Genomic DNA, 21,496 nt, shown 5'->3' with positions numbered 1-21,496 from the left:
TATCACTGATCTTGTTTTGTTTTGTTTTTAGATAGGGTCTTTATATGTAGTTCAGGCTGCCCTTTAACTCACTGTTTAGTTCAGACTGGCCTGAAATGTTCAGCAATCCTGCCTCAGCCTTCCAAGTGTTTAAATTACAGGTGTGTGCCACCATGCCACACTCTAATTGTACTTTTTTTTTTTTTTTTTTTTTTTGTCTTTTTAAGACAGGGTCTCACTACACAGTTCAGGCTGGCCTTGAGCTCACTTTATATCCCAGGCTGGTCTTGAACTCACAGAGATCCTCCTACCTCAGTCTCTTCAGTGCTGGGATTACAGGTGTGCACCACCACGTCCATCTTCTAGTCTTATTTTCATAATCCTACTGGCACAGGCTTCTGATAACTGGACTTTGCAGCTGTCCAGTTAAATTTATTAGTAAATTTATTCTGACAGAATTTCCATGCTAGTTTGTGGCTAAGAATTGAACTATTTCTCTAATACAGTAATTGTTCTGTCAGTTCAAATCTGCTGATGTCAGGCTTCCCTCCCTGTCTTCCTTTTTTTTTTTTTTTTTTGCGGAACCAGGGATTGAACTCAGGCCCTTGCGCTTGCCAGGGAAGCACTTATTCCACTGAGCCATCTCCCCCTCCCGGTCTTCCTTAGTGTTTTTTCTATGCTCTTCAAAATAACAATCCAGTCTCCATTTTCCAAGCCCAGTTCCTTTCTGAGTTTCTCCCCACCGGCCAATCCCTCCTAATCTTCTTACCTTTTTTTTTTATTCTGGATGCCTTCAACAGGTCCTCTGGGTCTTGCTTTGATGCTTGCAATTACGAGATATCTCTTCAGCCCTTTAGCTTTGAGTTATTAGAAAGTGATATTGGTTCTCAGCTTGATTGTGCCTTCTAACTACCAGTATTTCCCAAAATGCTGCTCATAGCCCAAGTGTTTACAGGCAGACACTGTTTCCTAAGTGTAGAACTGTGCTCTAGCAGGGAATGAAAGGTTATATGTCTGACTAATCATCAATCAACAAGTTGTTTTTTGTTTTTTTATTTAAGTCATTGCCCAGGGCTGGCCAGATAGCTCAGCAGACTAAAGCACCTGCTTAGGCAGAGCGTAGTGGCTGGGGTTCGATCCCTGGTGTACTGTTCTGGCCCCCCCCCCCCCCCCCCCCCCCCGGGCTGTGCTGAGACTTAGACTGAGACTGGGCGTGGTGGCGTGTGTCTGTAATCCCAGCACTTGGGACTATGAAAAACAGGAGAATCACTACCAGTCTGATCTTTGTAGTGGGACCCTGTAGACCCTGTCCTAAATACATTAAAAAAAAAAACAAAAAAACAAAAAAACACGATATTGCCCAGTGCTTTAGGAAGCATATTAAGGTACTGCTAATGAAGCAGTATGGTCCTGTCTCCAAAGGTACTGATAGTGTAGCTGGAGAGAGAATTCTCAGATAACACAAGTAGAGAACAACTATTTTTCTGTGAAATTTATGGATTTTCGAGGTCAGGGGCCTGTGTTCTTTGAATCCCTGTTTTGAGGTGCTCAGACAATGGTGCCTGGATGACAGGATGGGCTGAAGAACAAACGCAGTGTTAGGAAGCTGGACATTGTTGTATACTGATTTTAACACTCAAAAGTTAAAGTAGTGTTTCTGACTCTCTATGCCTCCCTTTCCAAGAAAACAAAGATTTTTTTTATTTTTTTATTTTTTAGGGAAGGATCTACAGGGTGTTCAGGGTCTCACTACTAGATCAGACTTATAGTGACCCGCCTGTTTACAGCCCCCCAAGAGCTGGGATTACAGGCGCGCCCACCATGCCCAGTCTCAATTGCCATCCAGTGTGTTGCTGTCTCAGCATGCTCTAGGGGTGGGTCTGGCACAGCAGGCCCGGGGATCGAACCCCAGCCCCTGAGCCTGCTTGCAGGCGCTTTAATCCGTTGAGCTATTTGGCCAGTCCTCATGAAAACAAAGATCTTAACAGGGTGACTAGCCCAAGATCTTCTGGCTATCCAGTGCCCTAGATGAATAAATGACAGGATGCAGCATGACACTTCAGGGAAGAGGAGAAATTTATATCCACTATCAATTGTCTAGCCATAACTATTGAGAACACTAACTTTTCTATTCAGTCTCCTTGGCACTCAGCCCTCTGGAGCGATTTCTGCCTAGTAAGTAACCTGCCATCCCCTTCTCTCTGTGGTGTAGGTTGGCTATCAAGCAGGGAGCAATGGCCAGCCCCTTCCCTCCCAGTACATGAATGATCTGGACAGCGCCTTGGTGCCGGTGATCCATGGAGGGGCCTGCCAGCTCAGTGAGGGCCCGGTCGTCATGGAACTCATCTTTTATATTCTGGAGAACATCGCATAGAGAAGACTTCATTTTTTTCTGTTCTGACCTGTTGCAACAACAGTCATACCCAAATCATTTGCACTTTAAAACTGGAAGATTAAGCTTTTGTTAACACTATTAATGGGGGGAGGGTTGGAGAGGGTGGGAATGAGGGTTTGGGGGGGCAAGGGTGGGAAAGGGTGGTTGGGGGAACAGATGTTCCATAATTCTATGTCTTCTATGCATCGTCCACCAAGAAGATCTGGACAGCTTCTGTTACTGCACAATAGTTACGCTATCTTTGCAGCTAATCCCCTTCTGTTACTGTCTAGACAAGAATTCCGCCCCACTCTTTTCAGATTAGTCATGATCATGTGCTCAGAAATGCTCAAGTGGGTACAACCTTCACCAAGGGTGGGGTGGGAGGGCAAAGGGAAAATAAACCATGAAACATCAGTTTTGCACTCTCTCTGCAGAATTGGTATAAAGAGGACAACACACAGATTTTGTTCCATCACAGCTGTTTACCAAGTATAAGTCACATGCAGATTATATATATGTTTTTACACATTATTCATTAAAGTGAATCAAAGACCAAAGGGACCCATGGAGCCAGGGAAGAGTTGCATGTACTCATGGAGGAGCTCAGTGTAAGCGAGGCATCCAGACAGCAGAGCTGGGCAGGACCCCGTGAGATCTGCCCAAGTGAGTGGCAAATGTGTAACTGGGCCTTTCTTTGAAATCTAACAAACCCAAGGCATTTTTAGTTATTATATCCTGAGAAATATTTTTTTACACATTTTATTGGAAAAGCATTTTAACATCCAGGAAAGCTACAAGAAACCCCTACTGTGTATTCTTTACCCAGATACACTTCTTGTTCACATGTTAACATTGTGTCCCTTATGATGTTTTTCCCCTACAAAAAAACTAAAGCATTTAAATTGCCTAAATTTCACTTCTTTATCTCTAAGTATTTTGATGGATTTATATGGATAGTCTTCTATAACTACAGACCAGTTTAGCCAAGTTCACATTGATGTCATGTTTTAACCTGGTGTCTGTCATGTCCTTTGTAGCATACCCTCCCACCCCCAAATCCTTCTAGCCTAGGGACAGCATGTAGCTGTTATGATTGCTTTTATCTTTCTTCATTGGTATTTTCTGTGACTGTAGGCCTCTAGAGCCATCTTGTTTTATAAGAGAAAAATACCTCATTTTGAATTTGATGTTTAGAGTCATTTTTTTTCTTTTTTTTAAGAGTCAGTTTATGCATTCTTGGCCAGAAATCATTTATATCTATCTGCCTCTCACTGCCTGATCAAGGTGTTATTTAATTTCTCCACTACAGCCCCACTAAATAATAACCAATATATGTAAAACATTTTCAGACCATGTAAATATCTTGCTTATCAATGTTCTTAGATTTAGTATATACTATTTCATACCAGTATTGATACACTACAACACTTGCAAAATCATTTCCAGAACTCCACCCATATTTACCATCTGAACTTAGTAATCTATAAATAGAAGCCCTTTCTTCCCTATTTTACTCATTTAACTTTTATTGTGGTTTTATTTTTTATTATTTTTTTTTTAATTTTTATTTTATTTATTTGTGTGTGTGTGGCCAGCTCAGCCCACCAGGGGGCGGGGCTGGCTGGCATGTGGTGCTGGGGATTGAACCGAGGTCCTTGTGTTTTGCTTAGCTTAGCTTGTTCTAAGTAGGTGCTCTAGACCACTGAGCCATCTCACCAGCCCCTATTGTGGTTTTATGAATTGTTTTTTCAGTGATTCTAATTTATTATTTTAGTGCTTAGGTCTCAGTTTTTACCAAATGGAGCACATTCAGGCAAGTTCCAACATCTTACACTTACTTTCATTTCCCTAGAATTAGCCATTTCTTCAAAGAAGCCTGGTTTCTTTTAATGGGAGTGGTACCAGAAACGAAAGTCTGGCTTACGCAGGCTATGATAATTTCCTTTTCAAAACTTTTTTTTGGAACTAGGTGTGGTAATGAACACCCGTCATCCCAACTATTTGGGAAGCTGAGGCAGGACAACTGTTAATTTCCAGGCAGCTTAGGCAATTTAGTGAGATCTATCTCAAAACCTAGAAGGGCTGTGGATGAAGCTCAATAGTACAGTGGTTGCCTAGGCTCAATACCTAGTTCTGCAAGGAAAAAGATTCAATGTGGACAAGTGGATTCCACAACCAAAAGTTTGAGGAACACTGCTGTAGGGCAGTTCACTCCTGTCACTAGGAATCTTGTGAAAGGCCAGAGCAGGCCATGCTAGAGGTTGTCCTCTACTTCAGTGAAGCCCCTGGGCCCATCTCTGGCCCATGGGCAAGGAGAGACTGCTCCGCAGTGGCTGGTGCTGGGTCTAGCACTTGGCAGTAACATGCTATGGAGCTGAGTTCAGGGTAGTAGCTGTTTCCCAGACACCCGAACGCCCGGCCTGGAAACCTTGGCTGGGTTCATCCTTGTCTGTTAATTGGGGTAAGGGTTGTATTTACAGCTGCCTTTCCAAAGGCATTGACATTAGAAGCTACCAAGAACTGTAACAAGACCCTTCACATGGACTCAGAGGTATACGGCTTCTAAGCTTCCCCTAAACCCATGCGGCACTAATAAGGACTGAGCCCTAGGGCTGTGTGTGCCCACAAGCCTGATGAAAATAGGGTCAGGTATATTTGGTATTAGTATCCAGCTTAGGTCTAAATACACCTCAGAAGTATGGTCCTATTTTCCTCTACTTTATCTTCCTCTACTAAATCCATATTGCCATTTTGTACAGTACTTCTGGATCAGTGCAGGCTTTGTAATTCTCCCACTAGTCAGGTCCACTCTCAACTGAATTAAAAGCCCTTTGTAACAAAATCACCTTATGGAACTGGGTATAAAACCAAGACTACTTTGTTTTTTCCCATGTTTATCTTCAGCTTTATATATTGTGTATGATAATTATATAAAGCAGAATGCTGAGCATATTTCTAATAAGGCAAACTTTTCTAGATTGTAAACTTAAAATAGTTGTAGCACTCAACTGAAGAGAAATACAGTTGCCATTCTAGCAATGTGTTACATTTTTAAAATTATTGAATGCTTGCCAAATGCCAGGCAGTGTTTCTCCACTTGTTATCAACTTTCTGAGCACCTACTGCATTCCAGAGTGGGAGGTGTAAGTTCCCATCTCCCTGTCTTCTCCCATCCACAGTGGGTCCTGCTGGTGGGCCCCAAATCTCTTCAGTTTACTTCTGTCATTCATCTTGGAAAGTTTAAACATTTATCACATTTCAGACACTTATTCTAGAATTGATAGTGGTTTACTTTAAAATAGAAATTTAAAGTGGTCATGGAATTTGTACGGGTAGTTTTATGTGGACAAGGGACTAATGAGTAGAACAGGAAAACTGATGCCCATCCTCAAGCCCAGGCAGTTGAGGTCTGGAGAGGGGAAGGAAAAGTTCTTTTGTGATGAGGCTGGACCAGGGAGACTCTGTGGGGTGCCAGTCCCCACCTCACTGTTCTGACTTGAAAAGAGCTAACCTTACAAGTCAAGGCCTTTTAGGGGCTATCTTAAATATTGGGAAAACAAGCTCTCAAAATTTAGAAGCAACCATGCAAGTTTCAGAATGGAGCTATGGAGGAAAAAAATATTGTCTTCATGAATTTGCCCCTTGTGAGCAACACTTCTAAAGTCAATTTCTTTCATACTCAGTTCATTAATTTGCAAGTGTGCCCTACGTTAGATCAAAGAATTTAAAGTCTAAAAATGATTCATGTAGTGCCTGGTTCCCAACTGCACATGAATGATAAATCTCCAAGGTTTGGTCACAGTATTTGGAGAAATCTTAGGACAACAGGAGGCTGAGTAGGCCCCTCCCACTACCCATGCAAGCCTTTGCTACAACAAAGGCCCCTTTCAAGAACCATAGTTTCCAAGTCCACTGGATAGCTTTGTCTTGTCTCAGCCCTGAGGTTTTGCTTTTTTTGTAAGAGCAAAGAGCATTGAAGCCCACTGTAACCAAGTGTGTTACAAAGGAAAATTTTTAGAGCCATAAAAAAGTGCCCTATTGAAATGGGGTATTTCCAGTAGAGGCCTCAATTGGGCTTGTCCAAACCTTAGCAGATACACCCACTGGCCCTTCATTGTGAAGTGCTGGCTTGGACACAGACTCTAAGGGGAAAACTAGGCTGGGTTAGCTTTGCTCCTGATGAGCCCCTTGATTTTAGATCATGGTTTGACATAAGATATGTAACTTTAAATAAATGTTAAATCTCTACTCCATGAAAGTTCTGGTAACTCACTCTGACAGGTAAGTACACTGACCAGTGAGCTCTTGGGAGAGTCACTAGTCTGTAGTTCCTGCTGTTGCCACTAAAAACTTTGCTGTTAGGGGTAGGGAAGCATGGCCCAACCCTGTTATCCCCAAGGAAAACAAAAGCTCAAGCCTTGAGCTGTGCTTATGCAATACTATAGTGATCAGCAAGCTGAATGTATCTGCTTCACTTAGAGCCTTTTACAAATAGTCTTGAAAACTGTTTTGTTAAATCTAATGCTTTAAAAGGGGTGTTTATTTCTAAGAAATGTAGACTATTGGAGTTTTGAATATTAAACCTGTTACAATTACAAGTCCTTCATCATTTCTATCCTAGAAAAAGCCAAAGGAGAATTCACTGGAAAGAACTAAAGTATGCCCCAGGCAGAGGGCTGTCTCAGTGAGGAAGCTACAGCAGTGGCAGGCAAATGTTACTGCTACTCTGGCTCTTAAACAGTGCCAAAGAGCAGGGCTTTAAGACAGCTGGTTTATAATGTTTGTAGAATGTAAACTTCCTATAATGAATCAGGCCTAGTGTCTTAAATAAAAGTTGGCTACATAAAAATTTTATATATATGTATATATATATTTATATATAATATATAATTTCCTCCCCAGTTAACATCTTAGGTATAAGGGCCAAACCCAAGATACAACCTTCCCCTTATTTCCCACCAAGTAGTACCAGAAGTAACTCCTCTTCCATTGAGTCCACTGGGAAGCAGGAAGGCTAGTGCAGCAGCTGTCAGGAACAAAGGCACAGGCAAAGCTGGGGTGAACTGAGTCGAGGGAGACAGGCTGCCACCATTGGCCAACTTGAGTCACAGGCCCTGCCCTCCCCACCGAGCAGGGAAGGTTTCCGATCACCCTCAAGTTCTCCCATCCCTTATTTACAACTTTTAAAGGCACATCCAGAAATGGTGCAACTGGGGGCTGAGTAAGCTATACACAGTTCCTGTGCAGAGGTTAAGGGGCCATGGGGCTCCATGGCACAGAGCAGTGATGGTGTCCTTGCCACACTGTCCTCAGCTGGGGGAGCTCCTGCTTCTGTGGTCAGTAGGGCATGTACTTCACAAGGTCTTTGGTGCTTGTGTAGCAGCATCTTTCTTATCCACAAAGGCTTCTGCAGCCCGCAAAGTTAGGAAAGTAAGTTCTGGTACATGCCCGCCAGCTGGTCCTCTTCCAGTGCTGACCACCTGATGCACAGAGCACAAAGCATGGTTTAGTCTGCACCACAGTGAACAATTTAAGAAATGATCTCCCAAAGTTAGGCCCTAGAAGGTTAGTCTTCCTCCCCAGCTCTGTTGACGAACATGAAAAACTGAGCCTACGACCCCTATGCAATAGTTCTGCCTGTTGGTTTCCTCACAGATGAAAGCTGAGGTTTCTCCCCAGAGATGAGCTGAGGGGCTCTGTGAGCCTTGGCAGACAGGAAGGGCAGAGGTTCAGAAGGCTGCAAGAGCTACCTACCTCACAGGCCTCGGGGCTCCAGGATCAGCCAGTTCTCTGTCACCGTCTGCATATCTTGGCCACTCAGGGGCTCCCGCAGCCTCACCTTCACCTCTAGCTTCCCACCAGTGGGCTTCCTTCCATCTAGGACCTGTGAGAACAATGGGATGGGAGCTGGGAAATGAGGACTGGCTGGGGGCAGGCAGGGCCTTACGGTCCCAGGAAGAGGAACTAAGATACCCTGCAGTCTTAACATGGACATCTCAGGACAGATCTGCCTCTGCTGTGTGTGGGGCCATGGCTGTTTTAGGTTGTCTTTTTTTTTTTTTTTTTTTTTGTGGAACCAGGGATTGAATAGGTGAAGTCTTTGAAAGAAGCAATATATGAATCAAGATGAGCATCAGTGCTTTGAAGAGAAACTTAAATCTCTACTCATGTGTGTTCTCAATGCCCATGGCAATTCCTGGAAGAAAAGAAGTACCTATAAACCAGAGCCTAAACCCTCACTTCACTGATGGCCAAGGGAAAAGCAGCTGACAGTGGCAGACTAAGGTTGGGTTCCTTCCTACCCACTGCTACTCTTTCCTTCAGGGAGTAGAGGTGGGGCAGCTAGAGTGTAAACACAATCAGTCCACAGACAGCAGCCCAAGTGGGCCAGGGGCAGATGCACTGCACTGGGAAAGCCTCAGGATCTGGTCCCGGCTCTGCCCAGGACACACTATATAATCCAACAGAACCACCCTTCCCTCTGGCCTGACATTCCCCATCTTTCCAAAGCAAGGTCTTAACTCTTCTCTGTAATCCTATAAATTCGTGGCAGCTCAAAGACCTAACTAGAGGCTAATTTCCTAAGCACAGACTAGTTGCATTCTGGTTAGTCTCTGATCCTGAAATACATACCTTATCAACTGTAGCTCTGGAGCCCCTTTTACTAACTCATGATGCCAAATAAACTACTAATCACACCCATAGAAACCTAGAATTCTGTGTGCCAAACTGATAGCAGTGGACAGACTCCTCAGTGGTCTTCTCTCTCACCCATCACCCTTGGGCACATAAGACTATTTTGGAGAGTATGGCTACTTCCTATCTGGCTGACAATGAAATTTTCTGAGATCTTCTGAACCTTTTCTATCTGTGAAATAGGGAAGTTATGTACTCTACAGCACACTATGGAACATTTAAAATTAAGTCACAGGCCTAGAAACCTGCAGCAAGGACTGGCATTCCCTGAATATCTGCTCTCCTCTTACCAACAACTCTAGCTGGTCACTCCCATACCTCCACAATCTCTCTGATCTCACACTCATTCTCCAGCTGCTCCAACTTCAGGTGTGCTGTGCCAACCAGTTTGTCACTTCTGAAGAACGATCTAGAGAGCCAAGAAGCAACAGAGATTAGACCGGGCAGGGAAGGTGAGAATGAACTAGCTGAGCCCAGGGCAGGAAAACTGAACAGCAACAGTGACAGAAATACCGTTCTTTTCTCCCTACTACCTCATGTGACTAACAGGAAGGCACCTCACCCTTTGTGGAAGATCTCAAACTTGATTCCTTTGTTCTGGATCACCCTCTTGAAGCCCCGGTGGTTTCGGTTGATGTTTAGTTTGAAGACTTGATCAAATTCTGCAAAAGGGAAGAAGGCAAGGAGAGGTTTATTTTATTTTATTTTTTTAAATTTATTTTATTTATGTGTGTGTGTGTTTGTGTGTGGCCAGCTCAGCCCACCAGGGGGCGGGGCTGGCTGGCATGTGGTGCTGGGGGATTGAACCGCGGTCCCTGTGCTTTGTTAAGCTTGTTCTAAGTAGGTGCTTTAGACCACTGAGCCATCTCACCAGCCCAAGGAGAGGTTTAGCTCCTAAATATTTGCTGAGGAAATAGAAAGGCTCAGGGAAGGCCTCCCCTCTAATCTCATGCCTGCAATTCAGTGTGTCTGCCACCAGGAGGAGATAGAGCATCAAGGCCCTGGCCTTGGAAGCGGATGGTCTTTGTATCTTGATAGACTAAGACTATACAAAAATGGAAAGAACTAATGAAGACTAAACCAAAATGGAAAGGACTGAGAATCTGGAGTAAGGATCCCTGGGGCCCATTTCTACCATTTTCTTATTATGAGCTCCTAGATAAATCCCTTTACTTCTCCAAGCCTTAGTTTCCCCAATTACATAATAGTGTTAATAAAACTTGCCTTTATTTCCTAAAAAGGGTGAATAAAATAAGCCTATAGATCTGAGGGCACTCTCGAAACACAAGTGCTTCTCAAGGAGAGAAAATAAAGGAGCCCTGTGTGAGGCTCACCTGGGGAGTTTGTGTTCTTCACTACAGCAGTTTTGCCTTTTTGAGCCTGGTCCTAAAGCAACGAGAAGAAAGAAGTCAAGGTAGCTTGGAAAACAGGTACACAGAGCCAGGAACTCTAATAAGCCAGTGACCCCTAAGGAACTAGGTGTCTCAGGGATGGATAAAAGTGGGGCACAAAGTCTTGCAATGAAGCTGGGGTTCAGAGGACCCTAATTCTACCTGATCCTCACCGAGTTAGGGTAGTGAAACTCAAATCGCACAAAAGCATCCAAGTCATCAGGGGTCACCCCTGTGAGGAAAGAAGGGAGATCAGAGGAAGTGGCAAGAAGCCAGATGTTCAGGTGTTAGACAAGAGCTTCCTTCTATAGAGGTAGTCCTGGTGTTACCTGGAGGGGCTGGGAGATTCATTCCCCGGACAATGATTAGATGCATTTCTGTGCTGTTGAGTTCTGAAAAGATCCTACAGCCAAAAAAGAATGAAGAGCTTGAAGTTAAGCAAGTGGCAGAACTGCATGCCCTCCTCCAGTGCCTCCTGTCCAGCTGGATGGTCTCACAGGAGAAGCATACGGCTACCACCCAAGTCCTCTGTCAGAAACTGAGTCATCTTCCTCACTGCACTGGCGAAGTCTCACTAAAGACCCTGAGCCCCCACACTCTAGCCCTGTCTCACACAAAGCCATGTTTCCCATAGGCTGTGGCACCTTACGGTCTGAAATGTCTTCAACTCAAAGTGGTGGCTGGGAGGGTCAAGTCCCTGGGCCTGGGCCAGCCGCAGGATCTCCAGCTGTTTCTTGCGGTCATGAGCAAGCTTCTCAAACCTGACAAGGATCCGTGTGCACATCAGCAGGGCAAGGCTCCTTTTCTGCTCCCCACCCACACTCTGGCCCGAGTCCTAGTACTCACCGGGTAGTCTCAGCCACATTGCCCTGGTGCATGAACTGCTTGGAGAACAGGAGGCATTTCTGAAAACAGGGGCCCAGAGTGACTCTAGCGCCAGAGCAGGACTTGCCCAGGCTAGCCTTCAGGGCCTGACCTCTCAAAATGGTAACAACTTTGTGGCCTCACCTCTCCTCCCCAACACATGCCAATGGCCCTGCTCCCAGGTCCCACACCTTTCTGCCTATACTTCTATGGCTTTCTCTCCAGCCAAGTCATTCAAACTTCTCTTAGCAAACCCCCGGTTCTTCCTTTACAACCTAATTCAAACACTGTCTCACAGGGCAGACTTCTCAGAAAAACAGGCAGCAGTTCAGAAGGACACACACAGCAGTATTTGGATATTTCCCTTTGACTGTGTTGTTGGAACTTCCTAACTACCCTGGAAGGAAGGTATTGCCATTCCCTTTCACAAAGGAAGTGTAGTTAAGACAGGGCAAATGCCTTGCCTGAGGTCACATAATCAGTAAATAAAGAACCAGCATTAAAATCCAGGACTACCTCCTTGGACCCCCACACCTGTCTTGCAGGAAAGCACTGAAACAGCAGGAAGAGACAAGCACCCTACTAACCTCGTACTGCTCCAGAAGCATTTTTTGTAGCTGGGCATACACCTCCTCTGCCTTTTGGGAGAGCCGCAGGTCCTCATGGTGGATGAGGATGAAATCGCCCTCTTCATCCGTCAAGGGTGAAGGTACCTGCCCAGGTCACAAGGCCCCTCGGGCCTCAAGAGTCAGATTGCTCCTTTACTGAACTAACAAAGGCCGGAATCCAAACTAAATATTTCTTCAAATTCCACAACCTCCAGTGATGGGTACTCACTGCCTCCCACTTAGCCTAAGCTGCAGGTATTCTGCTCCCACTGACCATGACCTGCCCTGTCTTCCCTGGCCAGGGGCAGCCCCTGTGCCTTCCCTGGTCACTCTCAGCATGAAAGAGAGAAGCAAAGGCCACATCCACCTCTCTAAGGAGCTGCCCTACTCAGAACCCTGCCTGTCTAGTTGCACCCTGTGTCTTGCCTAGGATGACCCAGTGCTTTAACCAGGCCAGACTCACTTTTGAGAGGTCAACAGGTCGACCGGCTCGGGCCTGGACCATCTGAGCCTCAAGTCCCTTGGCCACCCGTAGGTGGGCCTTGGCCTGCTCCAGGTCTTGTCTTCGTTTGGCCTGTAGGGCTGCACGCTGGTATTGCAGTTTCCGTGCCTCCAGCAGTGCCAGCTGCTCCCGCACTGAAGGGGTGGGACGAGAGGTTACAACCATGCCTCATGTGACCCTCCCTTCTTCTACCCTGTTAATCCCAGCTCACCAGTTGGACTCAGTGACTCCCTAGAACTTGAGGCCTTGGGCTCAGGCTGGGACAGGGATGAAGGAAGCAGAGGCTGGGCAGGCTTCTTGGCCACTGGGGCCTGTGTTGAGGGCTCACCCTGCAAACACGCAGGTGGTTATCATGAGATTGCTCTCCACCTGCCTGGTGACAGTGTCCAGCCTTGGACTCTCTTCCTAAGCCTGACCTAAGTGGCTCACCCTCTTTGAGTCGTACAAAAATCTCAGAGCTAATAGAAGCCTCATAGGCTCTCTGGTGTAATCTCCCCAACAAGAGATAGCAGGGTAATGGACAGGATAATAGACTCAGCCTGGGCTCTGAATCACAAACACCCAAATCCCACCTCCACACCTGGTCAAGTTTTTCCCCTAAAATTGTGGAAAGGAGACCTAACCTCACTGGGCTTTTTCCGCATAGAACAAAGGGGCCGGCCAGGTTCACCTCCCAGTTACCATTTCTTCCCACCAACCCCTGCAGCCTTGGGCACTCAGCCGAACCTCATTCTCATCTTCATCAACTAGGGCTGTATCCTCTGAGGTGGCCAGTTTTTCGGCAGCTGCCAAAGCTGTGGCCACTGAATCTTCCTCGGGGCCTACAGTGGGCTCCAGGCCAGGGATGGGGGGAAACCCTGTGAAAAGAGGTGGAGCAGGGAGAGCATGCAGGACTCGCATGGACACATGAGAAGGCTGCTGTGGGTCCTGACTCTTATCTAGCAGTGGCAGAGAGGAGTGGCTCCCCAGAATGGAGGCAGACACAGAAGTTTCTTCCTCCCACCCTTCTGGCCCAGAGACCTCCTCACAAAGCCCCTAGGTCAAACCCCACTGACCTGGAGGAACAGGCAACTCAGCAAAGTCCACTTTTCGCCCCGCTCGGTGTGCTCGGATAGCATCCTGATATTGCTGAATGAGAAGGAAGCGAGGGACTCCTGGTGTGCTGAGCTGGCAGGCCGGCTCACACACTCCAACAGAGAGCAGGGAAAGGAAGAATGAGGAAAAGCCATCAGTCCTGAAGACAGTCTCAAGGTAGCAAGCGCTTAAGAGAGAAAGACTTGGAGAAGACGAGGGCAGCAGGAGAAGCAAGGACAGAGAACAGCTGACTAAGGAAAGAGGCCAGAACCTGCGCAGCTGACTAAGGAAAGGGGCCCACCTTGGCGATGCGCTCATGCATCCGGGCCTTGCGTTCTTCTCCACTGGCCCGGGCCTGGTTGCCCGCCTCTCGGTACTTGTTTAGCCTTTGCTGCAGGGCATCCAGGACTGTCTGTGGCTCTGTAGGGGTCACTTAAAGGCGAAAGAGAGAGGGCATCAGCTCTGCCTGTCCCTCCCTGGTTCCCACTCCACAGCCCCACCAACCATCTGATCCTACCTGGGGCTGGCGGTGTATATGAGGCTGTCACTGGCTGCACTTGCTCCAGTGCTGGGGGGAGCACTGAGGGTGCTTCAGGAGCCTTAGCAGCCTGTGAGGGGCTCTTCAAGTCTGGGGGCCCAAAGCAGACATGTAGGCAGGATGCCTAGTGGTCCAACCTGATAATCCTCCCCAGCCTAACCCAAGCAGGTAGCTTACAATTCCCATACTGACCATCAGGTGAAGGGGGCATGGCACTTAGGTCAACAGGCTGCCCCTTCTCAAGCGCTTCCAGGACAGCACCAAATCTCTGCAGCAGTGAGAAAAGTAGATGGACATAGGCTCTGAGAGCCTAGGCTACAACAGCGCTCCCTTAAGCTGACTCCCTCTCTGAGCCTCCACCTCCCCACCTGCAAAGAGAGGGATGAGACACTGGGTCTCTGAGCTGGGAATCATACCTTCCCAATCCTCATGAGCTCTCGGGCACGGTCCAGCTCTCCAGCCCGCTTGGCATTGAGGGCAGCCACTTTGTACTCTCTTTGTCTCGCCAACAACAGGGCCTGAGGGTCTGGGTCTGCATCCAGTGGGGCAGCAATGCTAGGGCAGCTGGACTCAAGGTGGGAGACACTGTCTATAGGAAACAAGAAGCCCTCACTGAGGGTCCCAGTCCCCTCAAGTCTTGCTGGTCTGACATGTTGGGGAAGGTAGTCATGGCAATGGGCAAGGACAGGCTGAGGAGGTAGGCAGTAGGCAATGACCCTGGGAACTGGGCAGGATTTGGGTCTCCAGATACCTGGCTCCAAGGCAGGGGGATCTGGGACTTCCGCCTCAGGGCTCCTGTGGGCTGTTTCCTGGGAGGTTGGGGGCCTCTTGCCCAAGGCCACTGGCGGTGGGATCTCCTCCTCTTTGATCTCCCTGCCCTTCTTCACAGCAGCTAGCTGCAACTCCAGAGTCTGAGGAACAGAAGTCTTCTAGAATCCTAGATAACCATCTTAGCCTGGCCCTTGCTTTAAGATAGGCCAGGGATCTGTCACCCTGCAGGGCTGGTGGAGCAGCCTCTTCATTGTACAGACTCCTCCTGCTGCTTCCCCCAAAGCCCTCTCCCTCTGCCCTCCTTCCAGATCTGCCCCATCACCTTCAGGCCTCGCTCACAGCGCCTGGCTTTGGCTGCTTCACCGGCTTCCTTGGCACTGGCAGAAGCTTCCCGGTAATTATGGATCCGTTCCTCCAGCAGAGCCTGCAGCCCCCGAGGCCCTCCAGCCTGCAGATACTTCAGCTCAGGGCTGGGCCACTCCGAGGCCAGCTAGGCCCTTGCCATTCTCTCCCTGTGAGGAAGCTGCCCCAGAAGACGGAGCTCTGGGACTCCACAAGAAAGAAGAGCCTAAAGCCCCATGGGGTGTAGCAAAGACCCACTAGGGAGGCCAGAGGCCAGGTCAGAGGCAAACACAGGCCCAGACAAGCAGTGGAGGCCAAGACATGGCTGCAGGGGGTGGTGTGGGAGAACAGAGAGGCCTTTGAGGCTGGCCAGCCACAGGAGTTTCTCATGCTGTTTCCACTTGGGCCAGCTACTGGAGGAGGGGTATGGCAGCTTGCTGTGCATGCCCTGCTGCACAGATGTGAAGACGCAGACACAGAGGAGCACCAAAGGTACACAGGGCCCTCCTCCAGAGCCTACCTGAGCTGCTCGGATTGATGCTGTTAGCAGGGCTGCTGGCGCTGCAGGCTCACTGTCTTCCTGTCCCTTCTCCTCCTCACAGAGGTCTGGACTAGCTGCCTCATCGCTGTCCAGGGGCCCAGCCTCCTCATCAGTACCGAGGACCTCCTGCAGCTCATTCTGGGAAGACACAAGTCCCAAGAGCATGTGGGCTTCAGGGCTACACCCATGACAGGACCTGAAAATAAAGGTCTCCCCCCAGTATCATCCAAATATCAAGACTTCTACATAGTCCCCTTTGCAAAAGCTTTTCATTAATAAAACCAAGGATAGCTTTGAAAATAATGAAGACAACAAATCTGAGAATCTCCAATTGCAGAGCTCAGACTAGAAGTCAAAGAAGACAAATCTCCCATTGCACAGTTTGGAACACAGGCCCAGAGGGCAGGGTCCTCACTCAAAGTAAGAGACACAGAGGGACCAACCCAGGCCTCCTCTCTACTGCCCTCTCTTCCACCTGTGCTGCAGCCTGACCACAGAGCCTTCGGCAACCTGCCTGGCAGACTCACCAGCAGGTCTGCATCCTCCTCCAGACCTTCTTCTTCTTCCTCTTCCTCCACATCCCGCATACAGTCTGCCGCCAACTTCTCAATGTGCGCCATGGGGAGAGGAGCTGGGGGAACAGGGTCAGAGGTCAGGACAACTGAAATAAGGTCCAAGGTAAGTAAATTATAGATACACCAGGACAAAAATTCCTCTTCCTTCTTACACCAAAGCCGTACCCAGGAAACTATTGCTTCTTTATGATTCAGCACATAAGACACCTATCAGGGACACTTTTCTGGGATCTCCAACAAGCACAAGTTGACTCCTCTCTCTGCATTCCTAGTAGTGATTTATGAATGCATCCATTCATCCCCCGAGCTACCCATTTCACATTTGTAGTTTTTAGAGAACACTTGACCTTCATAGCAGTTCTGCAATATAGGTAATATTACATTTATTTTACACAGTGAATAAATTAGAAACTAATAGTAGCAATCTTCCTAACTTCAAAATTTCACTAAATGTCAGAACCCAGGTCAAATCCGGGCTTATCTAAACCCTAACACAGGACAGATCAGTGAGCCCAGTCCTCTCATTGTCCCAGCTCAAGGTCACAGGAGAGGAGGAGTGTCTCTCTCTGAAGGGTCCAGGTGCAAAGTGAGGAAGGTTTAGAATCCCCATCCCTCAATTCTCCCAAGCCTGAAACCTCTGCCCTGTTCCTGCTTATAGAGAGAAAATCCACCTATTCAAGTGACACAATGTCTAGGTACCAAGTGCCTAATTGTGTCTATCCTTCCTGGACCAGGCCCTGGCTAGGAAGGGACAGGGTATCAGAAGGACCAAGGGATTTGGATGGCTTCTCTCAAGACTGCAAGGCAAGCACCCTTTCTACCACAAGCCTGTGTCTATCTGGTCTCAGTACTGAGCCTGACCCTGAGTCAAAAACTCACCCTGGGGACTGGGGAGATGGCTCAGTGGAATAAGTGCTTCCCTGGCAAGTGCGAGGGCCTGAGTTCAATCCCTGGTTCCACCAAAAAAAAAAGCTAAAAAACTCACCCTGCCCCTTGGGTGCCGACTTCCTGCTTGTGGTCCCTGCTTCCCCAGTGAGGGCCAGCAATTCGGCCTCCAGGTCTCCATCATCTTCAGTCTCATCATCCATCCCGAGCACCATGTCTTCAGGGCTGAACTCCACAAAGAGCCCGAGCTGACAGCACAGAAGGTTTCTTAGGAATCATACAGTAAGCAGAGCAGAGCTTAGCCCTAGAGCTAGACTTGAGGTCCCAATGTTCCCGTCAGTGGCTCCTTTACTTTGAGAGGACCACAGTGCAGAAAGGGGCCTGCAACATTACCTCTTGGGATACTTATCTCCATGAAGAATATAAAGAACCCAGTAAGACCACACTGCCATTATTACTAACACTAACAGCAATCACTGCTAGCACTAGTCATGATGTTCTGCATTAGTTAATTGCCATAATCCTGAAGAGTATTTCTTTTTAACTGCAATAAAAGACACATAAAGTGAAATTTACCACCCCAATGCATTTTAATTCAGAGCTCAGTGGCAAAGAAGTAATCCACAGAGCTGTGCTACCTTTACCGCCATCCACCCACAGAAGCCTCTGCATGTGGGCCAACTGAAACTGTACCATTAAGCACTAAGTCCCCATTTTCCCCTCCGTCCCATCTGGGAAATATTTCCATGTGCATTAACTTGATTATTCTAAGTACTGGTCCTATTTTTAAATAAATAAATAAATAAATAAACCTCTCCTTTATTTTTATTTATTTATTTATTTTTTCCACAGAACCAGGGATTGAATTTAGGCCCTTGCACTTGCCAGGCAAGTACTTATTCTGAGCCATCTCCCCAGCCCCTAGTCCTATTTTTTCATGCCAGTGTTCAGAACTAGGCCTCCTCAATGACAAAATTTAAAATACTGTTTTTGAGTCTCTGCTTTTGATTCTACCTCCTCCCTCAGCTTTTTAATCAGTTTAACAATAACCCACAACCGTCGGGCCAACTTCCCTCAGCTTTTTAAAAACAATAAAAATACACTAATATTAAGAATTTGGGCCCAGAAAAAAATGAAGGGAGAAATAGAACAGTCCTCAGGCTCCCCTTTGGTGGCCACTCTCTGTCCCTCAGCAGCAAGGTCCTCCCGTCAGTGATGGCCCTCAAGATGGCCAGGATAAGGAACCTCAGACCGCTCAGCTGCCACCAGAGCACCTTCCACTGCAGAGGCTCCTGTGCTGTCTTGCATGGAGTGGCCAAGGCAAGGCAGGATGGTGGCTGGGCTGAAACCTTAGAAGGGAGTTCAGAACTCCTCCACCATTGTGATGATACTGTCTAGTCCCCAAGGGCATTTCTCAAACTCTGACAGGTAAAACCACAGAAGTGACTCAATCTGACCCATTTTAGCCAAGTACTCAAAGGCTCCTCGTCCAAATTGGCCCAGTGGTGAGGCAGACTATGTTCATACCTGCTTGGCTGCTGCTACACCTTGGCCCTTCCGAGGTCTTGGCCCTGGCATCCTGGTAGCTTAGGTACCTATCAGATGGGGAGTTGAAGAGACTGAGTGGAACAGACTATGAATCCTGCCACTAAGGAAAGTGTGGTTAGTGCATTCCCAACAGTGGCAGCACTTCCCCAAACCCCATCCCCATTCACCACCACTGTTAGACCCAGGCCACTGAAGCTGCTGCCCAAGGAGCAAGTTATAGATCTGACTAGTCAGATCTAGCTGACTAACCAGCGTGGAAGGCAGAGCCAGGGGAACAGCTCTAGGTAAAGAGCTGGATTAGGATTTGGCGAGGCTTTAAACCACTTAAGTCCATTCTGGAAACAACATATGATGACTGAGGTTTAACTCCAAATTAATAAAAGTGCAGTTCCTCAGGCATACCAGACACATCTCAGGTGCTCAACAGCCAGCAGCTTTGGCTACCATGGGATGGCACAGAACAGAACGCTGTCACCGTGGCACAATTAATACTAGAGAAACCTGACTCAGCATTCAGCTTCTCGGGCATCCCAACAGTTCGCGGGACCTACAGGGCAAATGATGCTGGGTCCTGAGAGCAGAAGTTAATCAGACACCGCCTCAGCCCTCAAGGAACATGTACATGTTGGAGACAGACCCATGAACAGACAACTGCTGAGTGAGGGTGCAGCAGGTGCCGCGGGCTCCCAGGGGTGGATCCTCATCTGGCATAGATTTTAGAAAGCTTCTTGAAGGAGGTGATGCCTGTGCTGAGTCGTGAAGGCTCCAGAGAAAGGAGAATGAACCTCAAGTAGAGGGAACAACCTGACAACCACCGTTCTGAGGCGTGGAGATTGCTGCAAAATAAAACTAAAGGCCTGGTACTACTGGGGCTCAAACCAAACCGAGCGCCAGACACGGTGCAAGCTAAGACGCAAACACGAGCAAGGGGGCAAAACAGAAGAAACTTGGAGCCTAAAGAAATCTGGGCGTTATTCTGACAATGCCGAAAAGTGGCGGGCTCAGGCCGGCGATTCCGGAACATCACTGTGACTGCTGGAGGGAAGGTGCACAGGAAACAGTGGGGCATCCGGCCCCTGGCCGCAAGGCGGCGAGGTGGCTGGGGTGGGGAACCAGAGGCACAAGTCACAGAGCTGAGATGGCAAGGGGCTGACGCTCGGAGGGCGCTCGGGAAGTCTCGCGTGTCAGGTTTCAGTGACTTGGGTGGATCGCGGGGTGCGTGGGCTCAAGGAAACGACTGGGCCAGTCACACTGTGCAAGTCGGCGAGGGCTGGACCCAGGCCCGGGCTCGGGAGACGTGGGCAGCGGGGTTCGCAACCGGAGGCAAAGCCGAGGCCCCCATTCCCGCGCGGCGGGGCGCACGGCCCGGTCCTGCCCACGCCGCCTCCATCTCCCCGGCCGTCCCCAGATCTCCCCACGTCTGCAAGATCCGAACCCATACCTCGCGGCGGACCCGACCAAAACCGGGCCTTCTCCGGCCCGGCACCGCCCTGGCTTCCCGCGGCCCCTGGCGGTGGAGGCAGCGACAGGAAGCGCCCGCCCGGGAGGCGGCTCGCGCCCTGCACGTGACCACAAGGCAACAGCGCAACGTGCGCATGTGCGGGGCGGCGCTCGCCGACAGGTGACCGGGCGAGGGTTACAGTGCGCAGGCGCCTTCAGGCAGGTAGCGCGAGACCCCGCGACTGTCGCGACCTGGGTTCTCCGGAGGGGCTACCGTCTGGGTGCGCGAGCGTTGCAGGCGCGCCCCTCCCTTGCCGGTAGCGGTTCCGCCAGCCCTCTCTCCGTCCTGGCGCCAGCTCGCCTGGCCGGTCCCCTTGGCGAGGGTTAGGTGGAAGTGCAGACGGCCGGCCGCCTGTGTCCTTCAGTCTCAGGTGTCCGGGGAGTGAGATAGAGCTCGCCGCGGTGTTCACAGTGGAGCGTTTGCAGGTCCCCCTTCCGGGCGGCGGGGCGGGGTGAAACTTCAGGTGAGACCGGAAAAGAGCGCGTGCGCTCTGGAACACACTTCAGAGCGTTCGGTACTGGCCATCGCGGTGGGGCGGGTCTGTGATCCGAGCTGGCACGCTGGGAAGCGGGAGATCGCGAGTTCCAGCCCAGCCTGAGACGTTAGAGACCCGGTCTCAGAAAACAAATAAAAAGGCCGGTGATGTAGTTCTGTGTGAAGGCTCTGAGCTTAATCCCGAACACCCGGGATTTTAGCCACTACTGCCCCGCGGGATGGACATCATCCCCGGAAGAGATTGAGTCACCTGTTCAGCGTCAAAAGATTGGCTCTAACTCTCGCCTTTTCCGGCTAAAACATGGCCACACACACACCCCACTTCTGCCTGCGCCTTAAACTTGGGTTTTGGCAGTGATTGTCACATCTAGTTTCTTTGGACACTGTCATTTGGCTTTTTCGTGTGTGTGTGTGTGTGTGTGTACACGCTGTTTTGCCTCAGCCTCCCAGAGTTAAGATCTGTGTTCTCACACCCAGTCTTCCCATCTCCTTGTTGCTTTTGACTTCTCTAGAGGTGATCAGCTTCATCACTGTTTTGTTTTGAAGCAGATTCTTGCTATATTGTTCAAGCTGGCCTTGAACTATGTAACCCAGGCTGGTCTTGGACTCATGGCATCCATCCTCCTGCCTCAGCCTCACAAGTGCTGGAATCATTATAGGTGTACACCCAAATGCCTGGTCTCACTTTTATACTGAAAGTTCACTTTGATATTTTTCTTCTTTAAAAGTTATCTTCGCATTATTATAAAAAATCTTTAAGATATACACAACATTGTGTATCTTTCAGTAGCTAGAGCACAGTGAGGCAC

At 48.6% G+C, this 21,496-nt stretch overlaps 2 protein-coding genes across 5 annotated transcripts in view; one reads left to right on the top strand and one right to left on the bottom strand.

Annotated features, from left to right (window-relative positions):
• The window catches only part of Zfyve9 (zinc finger FYVE-type containing 9), a 211,329-nt gene extending 207,692 nt beyond the window's left edge, over window positions 1–3,637 (top strand). For 2 of the 3 annotated variants that reach the window (XM_023724211.1, XM_023724212.1), the window contains one exon: window positions 2,192–3,637. In XM_023724211.1, the coding sequence (XP_023579979.1) occupies window positions 2,192–2,353 (162 nt within the window). In that variant the 3' untranslated portion in view covers window positions 2,354–3,637. The remainder of the gene's footprint in view (window positions 1–2,191) is intronic. The other variant, XM_004639118.2, reaches the window with a different exon arrangement.
• A 2,677-nt stretch (window positions 3,638–6,314) lies between these two features.
• Window positions 6,315–20,233, bottom strand: Cc2d1b (coiled-coil and C2 domain containing 1B). 2 transcript variants are annotated; one of them, XM_004639117.2, is made up of 25 exons: window positions 20,133–20,233; window positions 18,671–18,738; window positions 17,244–17,391; window positions 16,211–16,314; window positions 15,663–15,821; window positions 15,123–15,248; window positions 14,781–14,940; window positions 14,446–14,618; window positions 14,222–14,297; window positions 14,009–14,119; window positions 13,793–13,923; window positions 13,473–13,545; window positions 13,144–13,274; window positions 12,629–12,746; window positions 12,379–12,551; window positions 11,895–12,020; window positions 11,290–11,348; window positions 11,088–11,204; window positions 10,773–10,846; window positions 10,617–10,675; window positions 10,387–10,438; window positions 9,615–9,714; window positions 9,371–9,461; window positions 8,111–8,240; window positions 6,315–7,836 (listed from the first exon to the last, which is right to left on the bottom strand). In XM_004639117.2, exons 2-24 carry the CDS (start codon window positions 18,719–18,721, stop codon window positions 8,112–8,114), a joined length of 2,541 nt encoding a protein of 846 aa, XP_004639174.1. In that variant the 5' UTR covers window positions 18,722–18,738; window positions 20,133–20,233; the 3' UTR covers window positions 6,315–7,836; window position 8,111. The 2 variants fall into 2 exon arrangements, with proteins under 2 accessions (XP_004639174.1, XP_023579982.1); XM_023724214.1 differs by having other exon boundaries at window positions 6,315–7,770.
• Window positions 20,234–21,496: the final 1,263 nt, after the last annotated feature.

The sequence above is a fragment of the Octodon degus genome, unplaced genomic scaffold (assembly GCF_000260255.1).
Source record: "Octodon degus isolate 3935 unplaced genomic scaffold, OctDeg1.0 scaffold00107, whole genome shotgun sequence".
NCBI classification, from domain to species: domain Eukaryota; kingdom Metazoa; phylum Chordata; class Mammalia; order Rodentia; family Octodontidae; genus Octodon; species Octodon degus.
The sequence above is the reverse complement of the archived record's forward strand: the minus strand, read 5'-3'. Positions and strand labels throughout refer to the sequence as shown.